The sequence below is a fragment of the Sorex araneus genome, chromosome 1, assembly GCF_027595985.1.
Source record: "Sorex araneus isolate mSorAra2 chromosome 1, mSorAra2.pri, whole genome shotgun sequence".
In the NCBI taxonomy this organism is placed as follows: Eukaryota; Metazoa; Chordata; class Mammalia; order Eulipotyphla; family Soricidae; genus Sorex; species Sorex araneus.
The window spans coordinates 288,339,973-288,360,171 of NC_073302.1; the positions used below are offsets into that span (position 1 = coordinate 288,339,973).

The 20,199-nt window shown below is 52.3% G+C and overlaps 1 protein-coding gene across 5 annotated transcripts in view; it reads right to left on the bottom strand.

The window, feature by feature from the left end:
* Positions 1-1,333: 1,333 nt before the first annotated feature.
* DZIP1 (DAZ interacting zinc finger protein 1) overlaps positions 1,334-20,199 on the bottom strand; it is a 65,062-nt gene continuing 46,196 nt past the window's right edge. For 4 of the 5 annotated variants that reach the window (XM_055131645.1, XM_055131657.1, XM_055131628.1 and 1 more), the window contains 9 exons: positions 18,821-18,880; positions 15,460-15,602; positions 13,896-14,058; positions 13,587-13,767; positions 12,467-12,523; positions 8,009-8,205; positions 6,716-6,846; positions 5,578-5,752; positions 1,334-2,452 (listed from right to left, as the gene is read on the bottom strand). In XM_055131645.1, the coding sequence (XP_054987620.1) occupies positions 2,385-2,452; positions 5,578-5,752; positions 6,716-6,846; positions 8,009-8,205; positions 12,467-12,523; positions 13,587-13,767; positions 13,896-14,058; positions 15,460-15,602; positions 18,821-18,880 (1,175 nt within the window). In that variant the 3' untranslated portion in view covers positions 1,334-2,384. The remainder of the gene's footprint in view (positions 2,453-5,577; positions 5,753-6,715; positions 6,847-8,008; positions 8,206-12,466; positions 12,524-13,586; positions 13,768-13,895; positions 14,059-15,459; positions 15,603-18,820; positions 18,881-20,199) is intronic. The other variant, XM_055131650.1, reaches the window with a different exon arrangement.

Below are 20,199 nucleotides of genomic sequence, written 5' to 3' on the forward strand. Positions count from 1 at the left end.
TCCAAGCTGGACAGGTGAACACAGTGAAAACACTTTAACCCAACTTCTTCAGACTGTCCAGAACAATCGCAGTCCCTGCAGTATTTGGGGCAAGGGGGGGCAAGCAGAGGACGGTTCAGACAGGTCCGCCTGTGCATCAGTGATCGGTGCAGGTGTCCACAGACAGGATTCATGAGTCTAGCGGGCGAGTGAAAGGACCGGCCACTTCCCCGGCCCTCTCTGCTCAGGGGTGAAGACAGGCTGGACGCTGCCTCCTTCCACTTCCCAGCCAGTGGCCTTTGGTCACTTGATTCCTCTAGCTTTTCCATATCTTTAGGGTGAAGATTAGCACCCTCGACAGTAACTTTGGGACAATCATTTCATCTCAAAGATGCTGTAATTAAATGAAGTAGTTAGGTTAAAAGTGGTTTGGTATCATTGCTTAATACAAGGCGGGTGGAACAGTGTCTCGTGCTGCCAGGGGCTCCATGCAGAAGTCGTGTGTGTGTGTGTGTGTGTGTGTGTGTGTGTGTGTGTGTGTGTGTGCGCTCGCGCATGCACGCGAGAGTAAGTGTAAATGGATGAGTGTTGGTGGTGGCAGATGGGGGGCTGTTGGGGACACCCAAAGGAGGCCAGAAGCTACTTCCATCCCATGTCTGTGGTCAACAGTGCTTGGGGAACCATGCGGTGCCAAGGTGCCAAGGACTGAACCGGGGTCTGCCACATGCAAGGCCAGCACCTTACCCTCTCGACGACTTCCCCATACCTCCATATAGTGTTGTTTTGGTTTTGTTTTATTTGAATCATATCCGCCGTGCCCAGAATTTGCTCCTGGATCTGTGCTCAGGGATCATCCCTGGTGTTGCTCTTGGGGCCATGTGTAGTATGGGATTGAACCGGGGTCAGCTGTGCAGTGCAAGTGCCCTCACCTCTATTCTTTCTCTCTCTCTCTCTCTCTCTCCCCCTCCCCTCTCTCTCTCTCCCTCTCCCTCTCCCTCTCCCTCTCCCTCTCCCTCTCCCTCCCTCTCTCTCTCTCTCTCTCTCTCTCTCTCTCTCTCTCTCTCTCTCTCTCCCCCTCTTCTCTCTCTCTCTCTAAATAAGCTCAGAATTTATTAGCGCTTCTGGAAATTTTCCTAGAAGTGGGTATATTTGCAGAACGCGGCCCCTGATGGGAAGTTTTTCAAAAGGGGGAGAGCGTGGGTCAGAAGTGAAGAGTGGGGGGCGGGGAGGCAGCAGGTGAGACAGGGCTCGTACCTGAGCTGAGGGGGTTGGCGGGCCCCGTGCCAAGGCCAGCTGCAACCTGCAGAAGGAGGTGAGTTGGCCTCAGCACTCACCTCTAATAACTCAGCCACAATCGAGAGGATATCATGGACGTTTACTTGAAAAGTTGACATGAAGAGATAAGGGAGATCTCACACCCAACCAACCATTTCATTAAAAGGGAATCTTTTGGGTTTTTTGGAAGGGAAACAGAGTACAGAGAGTACGAAAAGTATTTTTAAAAATGCTGGATCCTCCTCGACATCCCCCACCCAGGTTTACATGACATTTTTGACTATCGGCAATGTCATTATTAAGAACAGAACCAAATTAGTTTTGAGGTATCTCATAATCTGATTGGGCATTTAAGAAAAGCGAAAAACATTCAGACACATGTAAGAATTCAGCAATGATTCCCTTTTTTCTATCCATACCGTTAAAATAGCTACATTTCATGAAATGTCCAAGGTAGAGATGGTGCTGCCAAAATTGCAGTCAAAGCTTTAAAATAATTGTTTAATAATAACATGCTTACAATGGTTAAATGTTGCAAGTGGCAAAGAGAGTTCTGGGAAAATGTAATATGGGCCTTGCTATAGTTTTAAAATTCTAAACTTACTTCTATGTGACAAATAACCAATCTACTTTTAAGATTTCACTGATTTCCATGAATTCGCTTTTAAGGAGATGAATGGAATTTTAGAATGAAATGCCTCCTAGGGACAACGAATCTAAGATAATGGGGGTAGCGGGGGAATGAAAAAAAAAGAGTCAACTCAAATTAACACCTGTATGAAAAATAAAGGAAATTTAAGTTCACTTAAAATTAATTGAAAAGAAATACACTTAAAACACTAAAGTACCGTTCTGAAGGAAAGACTTTTTGTTTTTGTTTTTTATCAGTGACACGGTATTAAGCAGCGTTAAGTTTTAAACACCTTTATATGCTTCAAAATACTTCAAATACTGTATTATGGGGTTCCGTCAGAGACTCTCGGGCTTCGCCCTGGCCTCCCGTTGGCCGCGGGGGCATCCGTAAGGCAGGAGCGGCGGGGTGGCGCGGCCACGTGCTGTCCTGCGCTGCTGGACGCTGCTGGACGCTGCTGGCCCGGCTGGCCAGGAGCTGGCGGTGCCTGCGCTCACGGTCACACGTCGGAGGAGTCACTCCAATCAGTCACAGTGACTAAGCTGCTCTTGGATTCCCCTAGAAGTCCTGAGGAGGGAGAGGAGAGGAGAGGAGGAAGCGGCGTCGGAGGTTAAAACAAACGCACAGTCAAACCTGGGGGGGAAAAAAATCCCAAATCGCCTGCTGTAATTGATGCAGGGGGTGGGACACACGCTGTTCGCCAAGCCCCGCCCACAGGGAGCGAATCCCCGCCCACAGGCTCTCACGCCCCACCCACAGGGAGCCAATCCCCGCCCACAGGCCCACGGGCCCTGCCCACAGCCCTCACACCCCACCCACAGGCTCTCACGCCCCGCCCGCAGGCCCCGCCCACAGGCCCACAGGCCCCGCCCACAGCCCTCCCGCCCCGCCAGAGGCTGCCACACCTCATCCACAAGAGCCAATCACCGCTCACAGGCCCCATGCCCCGCCTGCAGATGCTAATCTCCACCCACAGGCCCCCAAACCCCGCCCACTGCCCTCACACTCCTCCCACAAGCCTCCACACTCCGCCCATAGGCCCCATGCTCCGCCCACAGGCCCCACGCCTCACCCACAGGCCCCACAACCCCCATGCCCCACCCACAAGCCTCCATACCCTGCCCACGACTCTCACCTCATGCCCCCCCCATAGAGCCCCAATCCCCACCCACAGGCTCCACACCCTGCTCACAACCCTCATGCCCCACTCACAGGCCCCAAGCCCCGCCCACAGGCCCATACCCAGCCCATAGGCCCCCCACGCCCCGCCCACAGGCCCCAAGTTCCACCCACGGGCCCCATACCCAGCCCATAGGCCTCCCACGCCCCGCCCACAGGCCCCAAGTCCCGCCCACAGGCCCCTTGCTCCACCCAAGGCCCCACGCCCCACCCACATTCTACTCATAGGCCTCCATACCCTACCCACAGACCCCCACACCCCACCCACAAGCCCCCACGACTCGCCCATAGACCCCACTTTCTGCCCTAAGCTGCACCCATAAGCCCTCACTCCCCGCCCATAAGCCGCCACACCCGGCCCCGCAAGTCCCCACGCTCCACCCATAGGCCCCATACCCTGCCCACAGCCCTCACGCCCCGCCCACAAGCCTCACACCCCACCCACAACTCCTACGCCCTGTCCATAGGCCTCCACGCCCTGCCCATAGGCCCCCACACGTCACTCAGGCCCCATAAGCTGCTTTCAGTAGGTTTCAAAGCAACGGCCACTCTGTGGAGTGCTTTCAGAGGCCCCACAGCATGGATTCTGGGCAGCAGGAACCACGTCTGCCTCTCTTTCCCTCCCTGCATTCAGCACAGGGCTGGCTGTTGACCTGTACGTGTCTGTTACATTCGTGTGCATTCGAATAGGTAACCAGGGCAGGAGACCGAAATCTCCAAGCCAAGGCCCAGCCCGAGGTGGCTCCCGGTGAAGTCCGCACCCCTTGGCGTGTGTGAGGCCCTGGGTTTAGCGCCCCCGACTGCAAAAATAAGATACGTAAACAGGCTAAGGGGGAATGGTTAAATGTCCAAAACACAAGCAAAAAAGCCCCCCAAACAACCAACTTCCTTAGGGGAGACGGGTGTAAACATGGTTTGTGGGAAAAACAAGTGTTGAGCCTGTGACTTGGAACAGTGCAGACGGTTCCATGTGGGTCTGGCGGGAAAAGTAGCAATAGAAAATAAATTATTTTGGTTCTGGAGCGATAGCACAGCAGTAGGGCATTTGCCTTGCATGCGGCCGACCCGGTTTCGATTCCTCTGCCCCTCTCGGAGAGGCTGGCAAGCTACCGAGAGTATCTCACCCACAGGGCAGAGCCTGGCAAGCTCCCCGTGGCATATCCGATATGCCAAACACAGTAACGGCAAATCTCACAATGGAGACGTTACTGGTGCCCGCTTGAACAAATTGATGAGCAACGGGATGACAGTGACAGTGACAGTGGTTCTGCTTGGGGGGCAGGGTTTGGGGTTCAGGATGGAAACATCCGAAATATGGTGGTGGGAAGGTTTAGTGATGGTGGTGGGATTGGTGTTCGAATATAAAATGTAATCAGTTATTGTGAACAACTTCATAAAAATAAAATGAACAAAAAATAAAAATAAATAAAAACTGAGTGACACTCTCTAAAATGAAGAGTTAAAGACTGGCCTTCTCCACACACGAGCCCAGATGAACAGAAATAGCAGTCAACTGATGGCTTCACGTGCTATCCTCCCAGTGACCAGAGACCAAAAGGGAAGGAAGGAAAAAAATAAACAACAGGAGAAACATTTCCTGTGTAAGTGGTTCGGTAAGGAAGACTTACCGAATGAGAGCCAGGAGAAGGCTCTCATTCAGGAAAATGATTATGTTTTGGCCTCTCAAGCAGTGTTCAGGAGGCCTGGGGGCCACTTGGCCAACCGGGCTGGCAATTTCTGCTGGGCCTGGGCTACCTCAGTGGCTACACCCCACAGTGCAGGGGTGGATGGGGAGGGAGGGAGGGACTTCCGTGACAGTACCCAGCAATGCACAAGGGTGACCCTATGGCGAGGTGATCAATCCAGGGTCGTCTACATGCCAGGCGTATGCTTAATCTCTGTACCTAAAAAAGATCAGAAGTCTTCAAGCTCTGGGGAAGGGATGTGAGAGGAGGGGGGAGGGGAGCGGGGACACAGCTGCATTATTTATATGGGCATTTTTTGGTTTTTTTTGTTTTTTGCTTTTTGGGCCACACCCATCAATGCACAGGGGTTACTCCTGGCTCATGTACTCAGGAATTACTCCTGGCGGTGCTCGGGGGACCATACGGGATGCTGGGAATCGAACCCAGGTTGGCCTCGTGCAAGGCAAACACCCTCCCCACTGTGCTATTGCTCCAGCCCCTGTATGGATGTTTTTAAAAGTGACAGTGTTCTTGATTATTTTAATTTGGGTCCTCCTCATGACTCAGTGCTTGGGTGGCGATGAGATGCTGTGGGACTCGGTGACACCCTGGGATGGGGTGGGGGGGTGGGGTCACCCGGAGCCACACCCAGTGGTGGCGATGGGGTCCGTGCAGTGCTGGGCTGTGTGCCCCATGCACATAAAGCACATTCTCCGGCTCTCTGGGCCTCTCCCCAGCCCCTGGAAGCAGCAAGACCAGGTGGACGGATTTTCGGGACTACAGCCCGCCATCTCGGTATGGAAGTAGGCTCTGCTCCTGGCCACTCACCTTCTTCCTTGGCTCCTTTGGGGTTCGGGGGGCCCCAGGCACTTGGCACTTGCATGGGATTTGGGTCACTCTTGATAAGTCGAGGTTCCACGGGATCTTTCCCAGGTCTCTGCCCCAGGGACTTCTCTTCCTCTAGGGACGATATGTCCCAGTCGTCATCCTCCACGTCTGCACACTGAAATGCAAAGGCGGCTCTCACCATGCCCGGGAGCACCCCACAACTCTGGGCGGCAGGGATCGGAAGGGCAGTGAACCCGGAAGGAGAGGCCGGATCCCCTCCCCCGCTCTGAAGGACCAGGGCACAGAGGTGCAAATCTTGGCTTTGAGAGTAGAGGGAACTGCTTTAGTTGCTTGCTGTTTCAATGCATGTATTCGCACGCGGGCACTTGTGAATTTAAAACGTTTCTGAAGTGTTCCGTTGTAGAAATAAAGTGTGTGTGTGTGTGTGTGTGTGTGTGTGTGTGTGTGTGTATGTCCGAGGTAAGGGCTCCCTCTGGGGTTCTGGAACAGCCTCTCACCTCCTTGGAGGAAGGCCCCCTCTCTAGAGAGAGGGCGAATGAATGAAAGCAGTGACAAAGCGCTCTGATTCCACATGGTGGGAAACAGAACACAGTCCAAGGGGGCTGAGGTAGAGAGGCGCCGAAACAGACAATCCCATCAGCACAAACAGGCCCAGAAATACAGCAGGACAGGCCCATGCTCCCATGCCCGGGGTCCGGGCTCTGGAACTGCTCGGGGTGGTAAGGTTCCTGCCCCCCACACACTACCACCCATTCAGGCGAGAAGCTCAATCAGATTCAATTTTTTCTCTTAGACATTTCTCCACCACACCCGACATCCAACTGGGGCTCAGTCCGGTCAAAAGACCCCGGACTGGGGTGAGCAGACCCGAGATTCTCAGCTGCCACGAGCGGCTGTAATACCATCTGCTGTATAGCTGCAAGCTTCAAACAACACTTTTTTTTTTTTAAGAAACCTGCAAAGCGATCCTACCAGTTATCATTCCAATATTTAAAAATCGCCATGCTGAAAACAAAGTCAGTTAAAAATCTCACCCGTTACCAACCTATTAATGTGTATTCATTAAAAAAAAAATCAATTTTCCTGTGTCTTGTTAAGCTTAGAACTGCGATTTCACCTTGAGATCTTCTTTCACTTCTTTCCTCATGAACATGTCGGCAATACCAATCCCACCAGCGGGCTTGTTCAAATTCCGGTGATTAGAAGGCATCTTCTCAACACTTTCGGTTTGTATCTTAATGGAGGTTCCTATAGGAGTTATAAATAAAGTTAAAAACTGTAGCACTGTAGCACTGTCATTCCGTTGTTCATCAATTTGCTCAAGCGGGCACCAGTAACATCTCCATTGTGAGACTTGTTACTGTTTTTGGCATATCAAATATGCCACAGTAGCTTGCCAGGCTCTGCCATTCGGGCAGGATACTTTTGTAGCTTGCCGGGCTCTCTGAGAGGGACAGAGGATTCAAACCCGGGTCAGCTGCATGCAAAGCAAACACCCTACTTGCTGTGCTATAGCTCCAATTTCATGTACTTATTGTGCCGAGGAGAATCTCCTGCCCTCGTGCCAGGCTGTCTTCACCAGGGCCCCCTTGAAAGGGGATGGGTTGAGTTTCCCTCCCTACCCCAAGCAGAGCCCTGGCAGCCGAAAACCTCCAGAACCAAGTCACAGCCACGCTCAAGGCCACTCTTCACATGCTCTGACGAGCCACACCCATGAAGGAACTGACAGAGGAACCCAGGTATGCGGGACCCGTGACTGAGATCTCCAAGCCTTCTTGGATCGGACTGAGCCTCCTCCACCCAGATCCCCCATTTTCCAGTAGCTTGGCAGTCACACCCACAAAACTACCCTGGCACCATGTAATCTCATCAACGGCCAAGATCCAGAGACTATAAAACAAAGCTCCCGGAAGAGAGTGATGCAGAATCTCTCATGGCAGAACCTGACAAGCTACCCATGGTGTATTCAATATGCCAAAAACAATAACAATAAAGGGCCTCATTCCCCTGACCCTGAACGCCACAGGGACAAATGGAGATGTTACTGGTGCCCGCTCAAGCAAATCGATGAGCAATGGGACAACACTGATACAGTGATACAGTGGTTGTGTCAGGGCGTGGGGAGGGGTTGCATAAAAATGTCTCTGGCAAAAAGGAGTTGCCAGTAGAGAGACGTTAAAGAGGTCAGAGTGTCAGCCGCTGGGAAGGCTGGTTTGCCCGTCTGTCGCCACAGCCCCGGGGTACCCCTGCCCCTTCTCCGTGTTAGCATGAGTGCGGGGCCCAGCCTGGGTATCTTTCAGCCCATCCTCTCCCTCTAGCACTGCCCAAGCTCTGCCATACCCTGCTGTCCCCAGTTTTGGCACTGGGCGCCCCGAACAGCCCCAAAGCAGCTGCGGAGGCTCCAACTCACCCGTGGGCTTGGGGGACAGGTCTGAGTCATCCACTTCGCTGCCTTCTGTCCAGTCCGTGTCACTCTTCACCACATTCTTTCCAAAGTGGCTGCTGGTGGCGTTGGCGGGCTGCACCATCACGGCTACCGGGGACACGTAAGCCTGGATCAGGTCGTCGTCACCGTCCAGGTCCTCCTCGGAGCTGAAGGGAGGGGTCCTACATGGATCCAAAGGGGAGTTTGGTGGGTGGGTGCCGTTTCCAAAAGCTTCAGGATCACTAGGGGATGGGACTCTTTCGACAGCTCAGCAAACAGCATGGCAACATGGGACAGAGCCAGGCCACGGGGCCACTGGATGGAGCACAGCGAGGGGAACATGGGATGACGGAGTCAGGCCATGGGAACACGGCACGGAGCACAACCACGGGAACATGGAGCATGGCCATAGGACCACCGGGTGGAGAATGGGCCCGGATGCAAGCAAAGCCACAGCTGCCAGCGTGTGGCCTGGGTGCCAAGACAGACCCAAGCCCTGCCACCTCTCTGAAACCCAACTCTGGATTTCTCATTGCTGTTTGGGGGCCACATCTGGTGGTACCCAGAGCTTACTCCTGGCTCTGCGCTCAGGGATCACTCCTGGCCGTGCTCAGCAGACAAGATGATGGGGTGCTGGGACTCGAAACCTGGGTCAGCTGCATACATGGCAGTCACCCTCCCTGCTCTACTATCGCTCCAGCCCCTATGTGTTCTTACTACACTTGGTTTTCACACATCCAAGGAAAATATTTCTTAGTGGGGATGGGGGTGAGGATGGGTCCGGGTTCTTTTGGGCAGGAAACGATCCCATCTTCTGATGTCATGACAGCTTACTTTTTATTTCCCCTTAAGAAGGATTTTTACATGCCTGATCTCATTGGATCCGCCCGTGAATAATCACCCCCACTTGAAGTGAAAGAGAAATGCAGAATGAGCTCAGGCCCAGTGCCTTCCACTAGTGAGTTCTACCAAACTTTCAAAGAAGACATAATCCCCGTCCTTCTCAAATTCTTCCCAAAATAATCAATGGAGAGTTGGGGAGGGGGTTCCCAAACAGTTTAAGAGGTCAACAGTTCCCTGATCCTCAAGTGAGACAAGGATAACATAAAAAAAATAAAAAGTAAAGAAAAGAGGGGGCTGGAGCGATAGCACAGCGGGAAGGGCATTTGCCTTGCACGCAGCCGACCTGGGTTCGATTCCCAGCATCCCATATGGTCCCCTGAGCACCGCCAGGGATAATTCCTGAGTGTAGAGCCAGGAGTAACCCCTGTGCAAAGCCAGGTGTGACCCAAAAAGCAAAAAAAAAAAAAAAAAAAAGTAAAGAAAAGAAAAAAGAAAACTATAGATTGATATTTCTGATGAAATACTGAGGCAAAAACCCTCAGCAAAATCTTGGCGAATCAAATCTCACAACTGATATAACCAAAGAATTCTACTTTGCAGCCAAGTGGCTCTCCCTGCACGGATGCATGGAAGGATCAGCACAGAAATCAAATAACGCACTACTCCACAACGATCACAGCAAAGGTCCCCTGAGCACCACCAGCAGTGATCCCTGCGTGCAGAGCCTGGGGGAAGCCTGGAGCATCACCAGGTGTGGCCCCCAAACCGAACAAACAAAAACAGTTCCTCGAAGCATGCACTAATTTTAAAGCATTAATTGAGGGATTGAGGACATCGAGCAGGACACACCCCTGAGTTCAACTCTTGGCACCATTGGCCCCAGCGTTTGGCCAGGTTCAGCCCTGGGGGCCTGGAGCCCTTCCATCCCCCGTTCAGCATCACCTGGTTGTGGCTCTGGTGGAGCCAGGGTCATGTCAAGGGCCTGAGCACTGAACCGTCCAAGTGGCTGAGTATCACTGGAAAGAGCCCTAAAAGCTCCTGAGGCACTGCTTGGTAGGTTCCGTCCCAACCCCCACATATTCACTGGACGGACACCCAGATTCCCAACAATATTCAGTATTCTGTACCCCATGGCATAAGGCCTTCCCCGGAGATCATCTACACTTAAAGTGCTTTGGACAATTAATTTATTAATTAATAATTATTAATTTTCCCCTACTCTACTATATCACTGTATCACTGTCATCCCATTGTTTGATTTGCTTGAGCGGGTGCCAGTAATGTCTCCATTTGTCTTAGCCCTGAGATTTTAGCAGTCTCTCTTTGCTCATCCTTCCCAATGGTGGAGGCTCTTTCAGGGTCAGGGGAATGAGACCCATCATTGTTACTGTTTTTGGTATATCAAATACGCCACGGGGAGCTTGCCAGGCTCTGCCGTGCGGGCAGGATACTCTCAGTAGCTTGCTGGTTATCCGAGAGGGAGAACTAGACAATAAGAAGTTGCGTGGGGGGCTGGATCGATAGCACATCGGGGAGGGCATTTGCCTTGCATGCGGCCGACCCAGGTTAGATTCCCAGCATCCCATATGGTCCCCTGAGCACCACCAGGAGTAATTCCTGAGTGCAGAGCCAGGAGTAACCCCTGTGCATCACCGGGTGTGACACCCCCCCCCCCAAAAAAAAAGCAAAAAAAAAAAGAAGTTGCGTGGACACAAATCCAAACTCTACTACATACAATATATAATATTGCATGTAATATACAGAAACATTTGTGTAATATATAGAGAAACACTTGGGTAATATGCATGTAATCTTCAACAAGGACCTATTTATGGCATCAATCACTCAAGAATAGGATAGGATGATAGCAAGCAATCCAAAACAAATTGTCTAGCATTTGAGTGGTGGCAGGACTGGTGTCGAAATATCGAATGTAACCAAAGTAGAGAGAGAGAGTATGGGGCAAATTGTCTGCCACACAGGCAGAGGAAGGATTGGAATGGGGGGGGAATACTGGGGATTTGGGTGGTAAAAATGTGCACTGGTGAGGGGATATAAGTGTTTGATGATTGTATGACCAAAGCTCAAACAAGAAAGCTTTATAACTATCTCACGATGAATCAATAAAAAGCGGGGAGGGGGGCGGAGAACAGGATGAAATTCAATTATGAGAAAAGCTAGTCTTTTTGCTTATTTGTCTGGGGGGCTACACCTGGAGATGCTCAGGGGTTACCTGGCCCTGCGCTCAGGAATTACTCCTGGCGGTGCTCAGGGACCCCTATGGGATGCTGAGAATCAAACCCAGGTCAGCCGTGTGTAAGGCCAACACCTGGATACCTGCTGTGCTATCACTCTGGCCCTGAGAAAAGCTAGTCTTACCAAAAATTAGTACCAATAAACCCACAGTTTGCTGACTGCCCATTGGTATCAAGAATTGCTCCCATGTACCTCCCTAAGCCCTCGCTTTATCTGTAAAACTATCCTACGAGTAAGATGGCATCATCCCGTATTCAAGACAAGAAAACGGAAGCTTGGAGCCGGCCAGGTAAAAGGGTGGCACAGATGAAGTAGGCGGGGAGCTGCACTAGGATTCTTTTCTCTTGAGGGGGGCAGCTGGAGGGAGTTGGAGGGTCAGACGCACCCCGAGGTGTTCCTGACTCTGCTCAGGAGTGAGCCTGGGCGGTGCTGGGGGACCACGTGGCTGACTATCCCCCTCACCCTCGCCCCAGTGCCTTGCTTCCTACTGAGACCAGGTCTCCAGCTCTCTGTCTCTCTCGCCACTAGTCTGCTCCTCTGCCTCTGGCCAGTTCCCCTCAGCACGATGCTCTCCACATTCATCCACGTTGCAGCCAACTGCATGACTTTATCTTTCCTTACAGTTCAGTTGTAATTGGGCTGGAGTGATAGCACAGCTGTAGGGTGTTTGCCTTTCCCAGGGCCAACCGGTGTTCGATTCCTCCGCCCCTCTCGGAGAGCCCAGCAAGCTACCGGGAGTATCACGCCTGCACAGCAGAGCCTGGCAAGATGCCCGTGGTGTATTTGGTATGCCAAAAACAGTAACAATAAGTCTCACAATAAGAGACGTTACTGGTGCCCGCTCGAACAAATCGATAAGCAACGGGATGACAGTGACAGTGACCGTGAGTTGTAATCCCATCGTATATAGGCACCAAGATTCTTGATCCAAGGACAAGAGTCTTAATAACTTCCCAGAGTCCGAGAGACGAAGATGTGAAACCCTTATCAACTCTTATCAACTTAAGTGTAACGTGATTTACTCTGTCCTGTCACTGAAACTCAACGTCATTCATTCAATCTGTCGTTCTCATGTTTATGAAGAACTACTGGGGGTGGGGGGTGGTGGAGAACCTGGAAATGACTCGGGTGAGGTCCCACCTCTTGGTGGAGGTGACAATGTGATGACACCCAGGGAAGACATGCAGCCATGTCACAAAGGAATCATTGACTGTCATTTGGGAAGGCGGGCTTTGGTCAGTCATGGTGCTGTGACTAGCCGCCCAGGAAAGGAAGGTGCCAAAGAATTTAAGAAGAATCTATAAACCTGCCCCGCCTCCCCCTCCAGGTCCCCAGTGGACTCACGTCAAGGTCGAAGACTTCCTGGGAATAAGATCTTCTGTGCTCGTCTTCTTAGGAACTCTGGAAAAGAAAGATTCGCTTCTAAACGGCTTGCATCAGCCAGCCCTAGGATGGAGCTGGGGTTTTGGTTATGGGGTCACACCTAACGGTGCTCAGGGGTCACTCCTGGCTCTGCACTTAGCCATCACTCCTGGTGGTGCTCAGGGGACCATACGGAGTGTCAGGGATCAACACCCCAGGGTGAGTGCCCTCCCCACTGTACTTTCTCGCCCACTCAGAACGGGTGATCTTTGCTTTGAACCCACGGCTAGGAGCAAAGGAAGCCACAGGGGTGGGGGGGGCAGTCCCAGGGGAGACTGGGGAGGAATGGCTGGGGGAGGGGGTCACCAGTGGGCTAAGCTTCTGTGTGCACTGCTAGACTGTGGCCCTGAAATCCGTCTGTGGAGATCCTGAGTCTCCAAGGAGGGGGGAGGGGGGAAGGGGAAGGGGTGTGTGTGTCTGGAGTCGAGGCCTTAGGGAAGTGATTAGGGTTAGAAAGAGGTCATAAAAACAGGGGTCCTTGGGGGCTGGAGTGATAGCACAGCAGGGAGGGCGTTTGCCTTGCACGTGGCCGACCCGGGTTCAAATCCCAGCATCCCATATGGTCCCCTGAGCACAGCCAGGAGTAATTCCTGAGTGTAGAACCAGCAGTAACCCCTGTGCATCGCTGGGTGTGACCCAAAAAAGCAAAAAAAAAAAAAACCAAAAACGGGGGTCCTTGAGGTCATTGGTCCTCTCTTCCCCTGTCCTCTTCTTCCTTCTTCCTCCTCCTCTATCCCACCTTCTTCCACCATCCCCTACTTCCTCCTCTTTTTTTTGTTTTGTTAGAAGAGGGCCCCATCAGCGATTCTTCCCCTTCCCGAGGCCAACCCCAAGAAATCCGTCCCTCCAGGCGCAGGGAGAGAGGCCCCATCCAGACCCCACAGGCCTAAGCCCCAACCCTGGTCTTCCAAGCTCCAGAGAGTGAGACAACAAATGGCTGTTTTTGTGAGTCACCCGCCCGGGGTCCTTTGTTAGGGTCGCCCACACTAAGGCACATGTTGACAATCCTAATAGCTCTTTACGAGGGACTCCGAATCCTCACTTGGGGACGGCCGTCCGATCCGAGAACACGGGCCTCTGTCTAAGCAGCGGTCGGCTCCTGGGCGCTGGCGGTGCCGCCCTGGGGATCTCCCCCGTGGACACGGTGTCCGTCTGGGAGACGCTGTGCTTCTCAGCCCCGTGGACGGCCGCCGCGGTGTCACTCACGTGCCTCCATTGCCTTTCTGACGGGGCAAGAAAGCAGAATACAGGGCGGTCTGCACGGCCCCGGTGCCTGTGCCCGGGGAACACCTCCTCCTCCTCCTCCCCCCCAGGGTCAAGGTTGCTCCCTTCCGGGGAGCCGCAGACTTACCGGAAGACAGCGAGGCTCTCTCCTCAATTTTGCAGCTGACCTGATGTTCCAGGAGCTCCCGGATCTGCTGGATGTTCGGGATCTGCCTTTCTCGCTCCAGCCTCGCCGCCTCCACGGCCCTCAGCACTCTGTTCAGGTGGTCGGTGGGGATGCCCCGGACGCCCTGGCGGGGTAAAGGGGCTAGTTACCCGGTGGCGCCGGGACGCTTCTCATCTCAGGGACATCTGCTGGCATTGGTGGCGCCAACCTTTTCGCCCGTACTGCTACCTGGGCGGGGGGGAGGGCACCGAAACACAGAGTGAAACATCCTGGCCACCCCCGTGGCCCAGCATGGCACTGCCCAGAAGGCACCTGGCCAGTGCCAGGGCAGATGCATGGGGGGCAAGGAGGGGGACATGGGCCCACGCCAGGCTGCGTGGTGCCAAGCAAGGAGAAACGAGGGCGTAAAGCCCTCTAAGGAAAGAGCAAAGACCACCCCCCCACTCCCAAGCAGCGAATCCAACCAGCAAATCCTGAATGGGCCCCTGGTGGGTCACCCTTGGTGGGACCATGGGTGAAAAAATCATATAAATGGAGCAGCTGGACATGAGAGGAGGAGCTAACTGGGAGGACGGGGCCAAGCAGAGGAAGGAAAGAAGGTTGGAAAGAAATTGAGTAACTGGAGTTTGGGTTGGTTTCATTTGGGGGCCACACCTGGCAATGCTCAGAGCTGACCCCTGGCTCTGAGTTCAGGGATCATTTCTGGTCCCTTTGGGGACCTTATGGGGTGCTGGGGACCAAACCCAGGTAGATGCATGCAAGGCAAGTGCCTTACCCACCGTACCATTACTCTGGCCCCAAGAGATGATGTGAAATGATCAAGCTCTTAATCTGGTGTGGCTACAATAATATACACACACATGTGCACATATAACCTCCATACAGAATCTACATCTATGTGGAGACATGTACATATACATACATCTGGACACAAATGTAGGCACATGTATATAGATACTTATCGATATACATTTACACTTACATATACTAACACACTTATGTGCGCAAACATTCTTGGGTATGCATGTACACCATGTACATATGCTTACATATACCACACACACATGGGCAGGCAGTGAAGGAGCCAACGGTTTAGAGCCAGATTCTTCTGTGCTGCTTTTATTCTGCTACTTAATTCACAAGATTTCCAGCTACAAAATCATCACTTACGGGCTGGAGAGATCGTACAGTGGGTAAGGCCATCGCCTTGCTCATGGCTGACCCAGGTTCGACCCCCAGCACTGCCAGGAGTGATCCCTGAGCACAGAGCCAGGGATAAGTCCTGAGCACTGCCAGGTGTGACCCCCAAACCAAACCAAACAAAATCATCGTGTGAACTAGTCCAGCAAAAAAAGAAGGTGGCTCACTCCTCAGCCCCTGCCCCCAACACACACACACATGCACGCGCACACACACACACACACACACACACATACACACACGCGCACACACACACACACACACACACACATGCGCGCATGCACGAAACCAAGCTAGCAAATACTCCAAAGCTTTGTGTGCTAACCGCGTTAATCCCCAGGGACTCCAATTTCTCCACCAAGCTCTGTTCCAGCACTGTTCTTATTTCCTTGGTGAGGGTGGGGTTGTTCTTCAGAGCCTTTCTTAAATGCATCTTGTTGTTACTTAACTTCTGCTCATTTTCCCTTCCTGAAATAAGGGGTAGGGGAGAAATTCTTTCAAGAGGATGAAACAAACAACATGAAATTTCTAAGCAGAACACAGGGGAAGCACATCATTGTAAACAGCAAGCAAGCATTCAAATCTTTACCCCCCCCAAAGCAAAATTATTAAAAAAAAATCATTGTCATTCGGCACAATACAGGATGCAAAGGTATCACAATTTTTAAGAGATGGGAGGGGGAAGTATAAGGTGATGCTCTTTCACAGTCTGCTTAGTCAGCAGTTGGCTAAGCTGGAAATCGTAAAACTTCATGTGACCGGAGGGGGAGCTGGGAAATAGAGACATGCCTGGCATGCGTGAAGCCCTGGGTTCGATCCTCAGCACCACTTGGCCCCCCAGCACGACCGGACGGGGCCCTGCTGGCCTCTAAGCACGGCCAGGCGTGGCCCCTGAAACAACAACAATGGTCACGACAAAAGTCGGGTGCAACGTCCACATTTCCCCATCCTCAGCCGCGGCATCCCCCTGTCAGGCTTCTCGCGTTCTGGAATCAGCAAGGACGGCACGGGGGTCCGAGGAAGCCCCTCCGGATCGAGAGCAGTGGGACAGTGGCTTTGCTGCCCACTCCGCAAGGACCTAGAGCTGCCAACCCACACGGATCGGGGGAGGCAGGGGGCGCCCGCCCGCGCACAGACACCCTCTGCGCCCGAGCTGGCCAGCGTCGTGGGTTTTGTGTTATTCTCACGGGAGCCGCACTCGCACGGCAATGCTTGGGGGCTCCCAGGCGCACCCAGGGGTGCTGAGGGGAACGGGAGGTGCCGGGGAATCAAACTCAGGGCCTCCCACCTGTCAGACACGCATTCTTCCTCTTGCATCACACTATCCCTGGGCTCCGATCAATGATTGGGGGAGGGGTGATATCGCAGATATAAAAGGAACTGCATGGGGCGGGGGGGACGGGGCTAAATGATGCCGAGAATGACTTGGCCACACTCTGGAAGAGCCGAGAGTGGCTGCCTTCATTGGCTGACGGGTCCCAGTTCATCCTGAGTCTGGGCTGCTAAGTTCCTTCTGAAGACGGCCTTCCCCAAACATCACCACACAGGAAACGTTTATTTGCCTCTGCCAGCCAGTTTGCACTCTGTTGGTGCCCGCTTTGAAATCAGGTAGGCATCACTGGGAAAGCCTGGCAGGAAAGACCTCTCACAGGGCTCGAGCTGGCCAGGGCAAGGGAGAGAGAGGAAGCACGTGGAGTGGACAGGAGGGAAAGATTTTAGGTAAAAGCTGGAAAAAAAAGGAATCACTTGTCAGCCAACGACATCTGTGGTTTTCAGCCGTCACAGAAATCTCACACCAAGACCAAGAGATGGCGGTCAGTCTCTCCTAACGAGACAGTTAGGCGTGGAAGCGTGCCCACAGATGGCCAGTGCATATGAGCCTCCACACGGGACCAGTTGCATCACACAAGACAACACAGCACTTAGAGGAAACAACGACAGCGCCAGCAAAAAGTAGAATGCAAAAAAATACAAACAAGACAAAAACCCCAGAACTGAGTTGGAAGAGGCTTTGTCCGTCTTAGTCACGAGCCACGACACAAAACCAGAAAGGAAAAGGGACTTCCTCCAAGACCACTAGCAGCTCTGGGCATCACTTTGTTCTTTCAGTTCCAGCTTTGTTCCGAAGGGAACTTGGTGATGGGGCACTGGCTCCTACTCCTGCTGTTTGCAGCTTCAGAGGGGTCAAAGGGCCTCTGAGATCCCTCTGGGTCATGACACGGGACATCCTGCAGAAGATGACCGCCACGTATGTGTCTGCACAGGCATCAAAACAGTCACCACCGAGAGAGACGCGCATAAGGGTGTCACATCTTAAGTCCTTGCCAGGGTGGTTCTTGCCAGTGCTTGACAAAATTTGGCTGGGTGGGCATTTGCAAAACGGTGGTGCAAACTCGGGAATGTTACTGCCGTTGATCACTGCAGCCCAGCCTGCTGGCTCCATGCGCTGTGCCTTGAAGAGGTGGTCACGGGTTTCTGCAAAGGAGGCCCCTGGGCTCTGGGGTGCTTCGGTAGGTTCTCTGCAATCTCCAGTCACCTTCCGGAGCCGTGTGAGGGATGTGACAGTGATTTTCTTTCCTGACCTGGTTCCCCCAATCTGACAATGGTCTTGGACAGTGTCTGCCAGTTCTGGATCCCAAACTGACACCATACGTGTCCTAGAGAAGAACTGGAGGAAGCCTGGGGAGGTGACACAGTCGCTGGGTACTGCCACGGGAGAGCAGACAGTGGATGGACCACGGTTGTCCCCGAGAGCTAGTGCCTCGAGCATGAAGGAAAGGTGAACTAGACAGCCCGAGACTCGGGTTCCAAGGTGTTGGACTTCTCCTAGGAGCTGCTTGACATGTCACAGAGATTATCCAGCGAGTGAGGGATTTCATGCAGCAGACTTCAATAAGGGGCAATTACAGGAGCCTGAAAGCCTGTTCCTTACAGGCAAAACAAAAGTACTTATTGTGGTAGAAACTCTGAATGTGCCTGATCGAGTTCTCGATTTGCAAGCTTTGTAAAACTTTATTTTTTTTTTAAGTTGAAAAAGAAATCCAGAGAACATAGGAGATATAAGAAATACTAAGTAGGAACAAGTTAGAACGTCGTTTTACATCCCTAACAAAAATGACCAAGCCGGACCCATATAAATATTAACAATTTGCTTTTCCTTAAGAGAGATACGGAAGGCATCCTAATTGCTAATGAGAAAAAAATCACAAACACAATTGATCTAGCAAGTCTAGCGTTAGCAGCTATTCTTTATGTTTTTTAAGATTCATAAATCATAAAAATGGATAGAAAATCAAACTTAGAACTGCCAAAAAAAAAAAGACTAAGCAATAAGTGTCATTACCTCCCTAAACCTATAACACCACCCAAACTTTACCAGATAGATATTATTCTGAAAACAAATATTCTTTATCAAAAACTCCAATATGATGCTTTCCTTGCTATTAAAAATAATGTGGGGAGGAGCACTGGACCCGTTCATTTCAGAGTGATGAGGTTTGAAAAATATCCACTGTGAAAGGAAGCTTTTGAGGGATCCCTACAGAAACCGAACCTAAATGTCTGCCCTGATTTTGACCCTAGCACAGAAATCACTGGACCACAGGCTCAGCCAGGGTTTGGGGTTTGGGGGTTTACACCGAAACATCAGCCTCACAAGGATAAATCCTGATGAAATCCTTCGTTACCTTTTTCTTCTTCTGAAAGTTCTTCTATTGGTTCCAGTATGTGTGATGAGAATGTCTGCTCTATTAACAAGGGAAAAATAAGAACAGCACAAAAGGACAACGGCAAAGTTAAGTCAGTTTCCTCACACACACTCGGGAAAGAGAATCACCCCACAGCCTTGTCACCGGGCCTGAAACAGCAAGGGCAGGGGCTGGAGCGATAGCACAGCGGGGAGGATGTTTGCCTTGCATGCAGCCCACCCAGGTTCGATTCCCAGCATCCCATATGGTCCCCCCCGAGCACCAGCAGGAGTCATTCCTCAGTGCAGGGTGAGGAGCGACCCCTGAACATCGCCAGGTGTGTGTGACCCAAAAGGCAGAAACAGCAAGCACGGATGGGTGGGAGCTATGAGCCTCGGCAAAGCACCTTCCCTTTTTCCATTATCTCCCACGAACACGCTGGTGCGAAGTTCAAGTCTCCCACTTGATCGCCCCCAGCGCCCGCTGTGATTCCTACAGGCCTAAGGACACACACACTCCCTCGGGGACCTTTTGACTTATCACTCAAAATACTTCCTGCGTGAAAGATGCTGCGGACTTTGTCAAAATATTTCAATCTGGGGGCAAAAGTAGTGAGTGACTGAGAAGATTTCAATTCCTGGAGGTGAAAACATCTCTCTGGGTATATACATGAGAAACTTTCAGGATCTGTATTGCAAGCCATAGTACCCAAAAGGAAAGAAGGGGAGAGGGAGAGAGAGAAGGGGGGATAGAGGGAGAGAGAAGAGAGAGAGAGAGAGAGGGAGGGAGGGAGAGAGGGAGAAAGAGAGAGGGAGAGAGGGAGAGAGAGAGGAAGAGAGGGAGAGAGAAAGGGAGAGAGAGAGGGAGAGAGGGAGCAGAGAGAGAAAGAAGGAAAGAGAAGAAAAGTACCAGCCACAGCGGCAGGTAGGGGTGGGGGCGGGAGGGAAACTGGGGACACTGGCGGTGAGAAATGTGCACTGTGAAGGGCGGGTGTTGAAACATTATATGACTGAAACCCAATCATGAACATTCTTGTAACTGTGTGTCTCATTATGATTCAATAAAAGAATTTTTTTTAAAAAAATCTCTCTGTAAATGCCCAGGCCCTGGACTTCCCTCTTCTGGACAGCGCTGAGGTCTTTGCAGCAGAAGCAGGGCGGGAACAGGGCAGGGGCAGATGGCACCCAGGTTGGCACGAGACTAAAACCAAGGCAGTCCCCTCTGCGTCCGAGGCCCGGCTCTGCCACCGGGGGAGGTTGCAGAGAGGACAGACAGGTGGAGGTGGACTTCCCCAGTGGCCCCAGTCCAGGACAGCCACCTTCAGTGTCCTGGGGCGCCCTCCCAGGGAGCGAGCACAGCCTCCCCTCGCCAGGACCCTC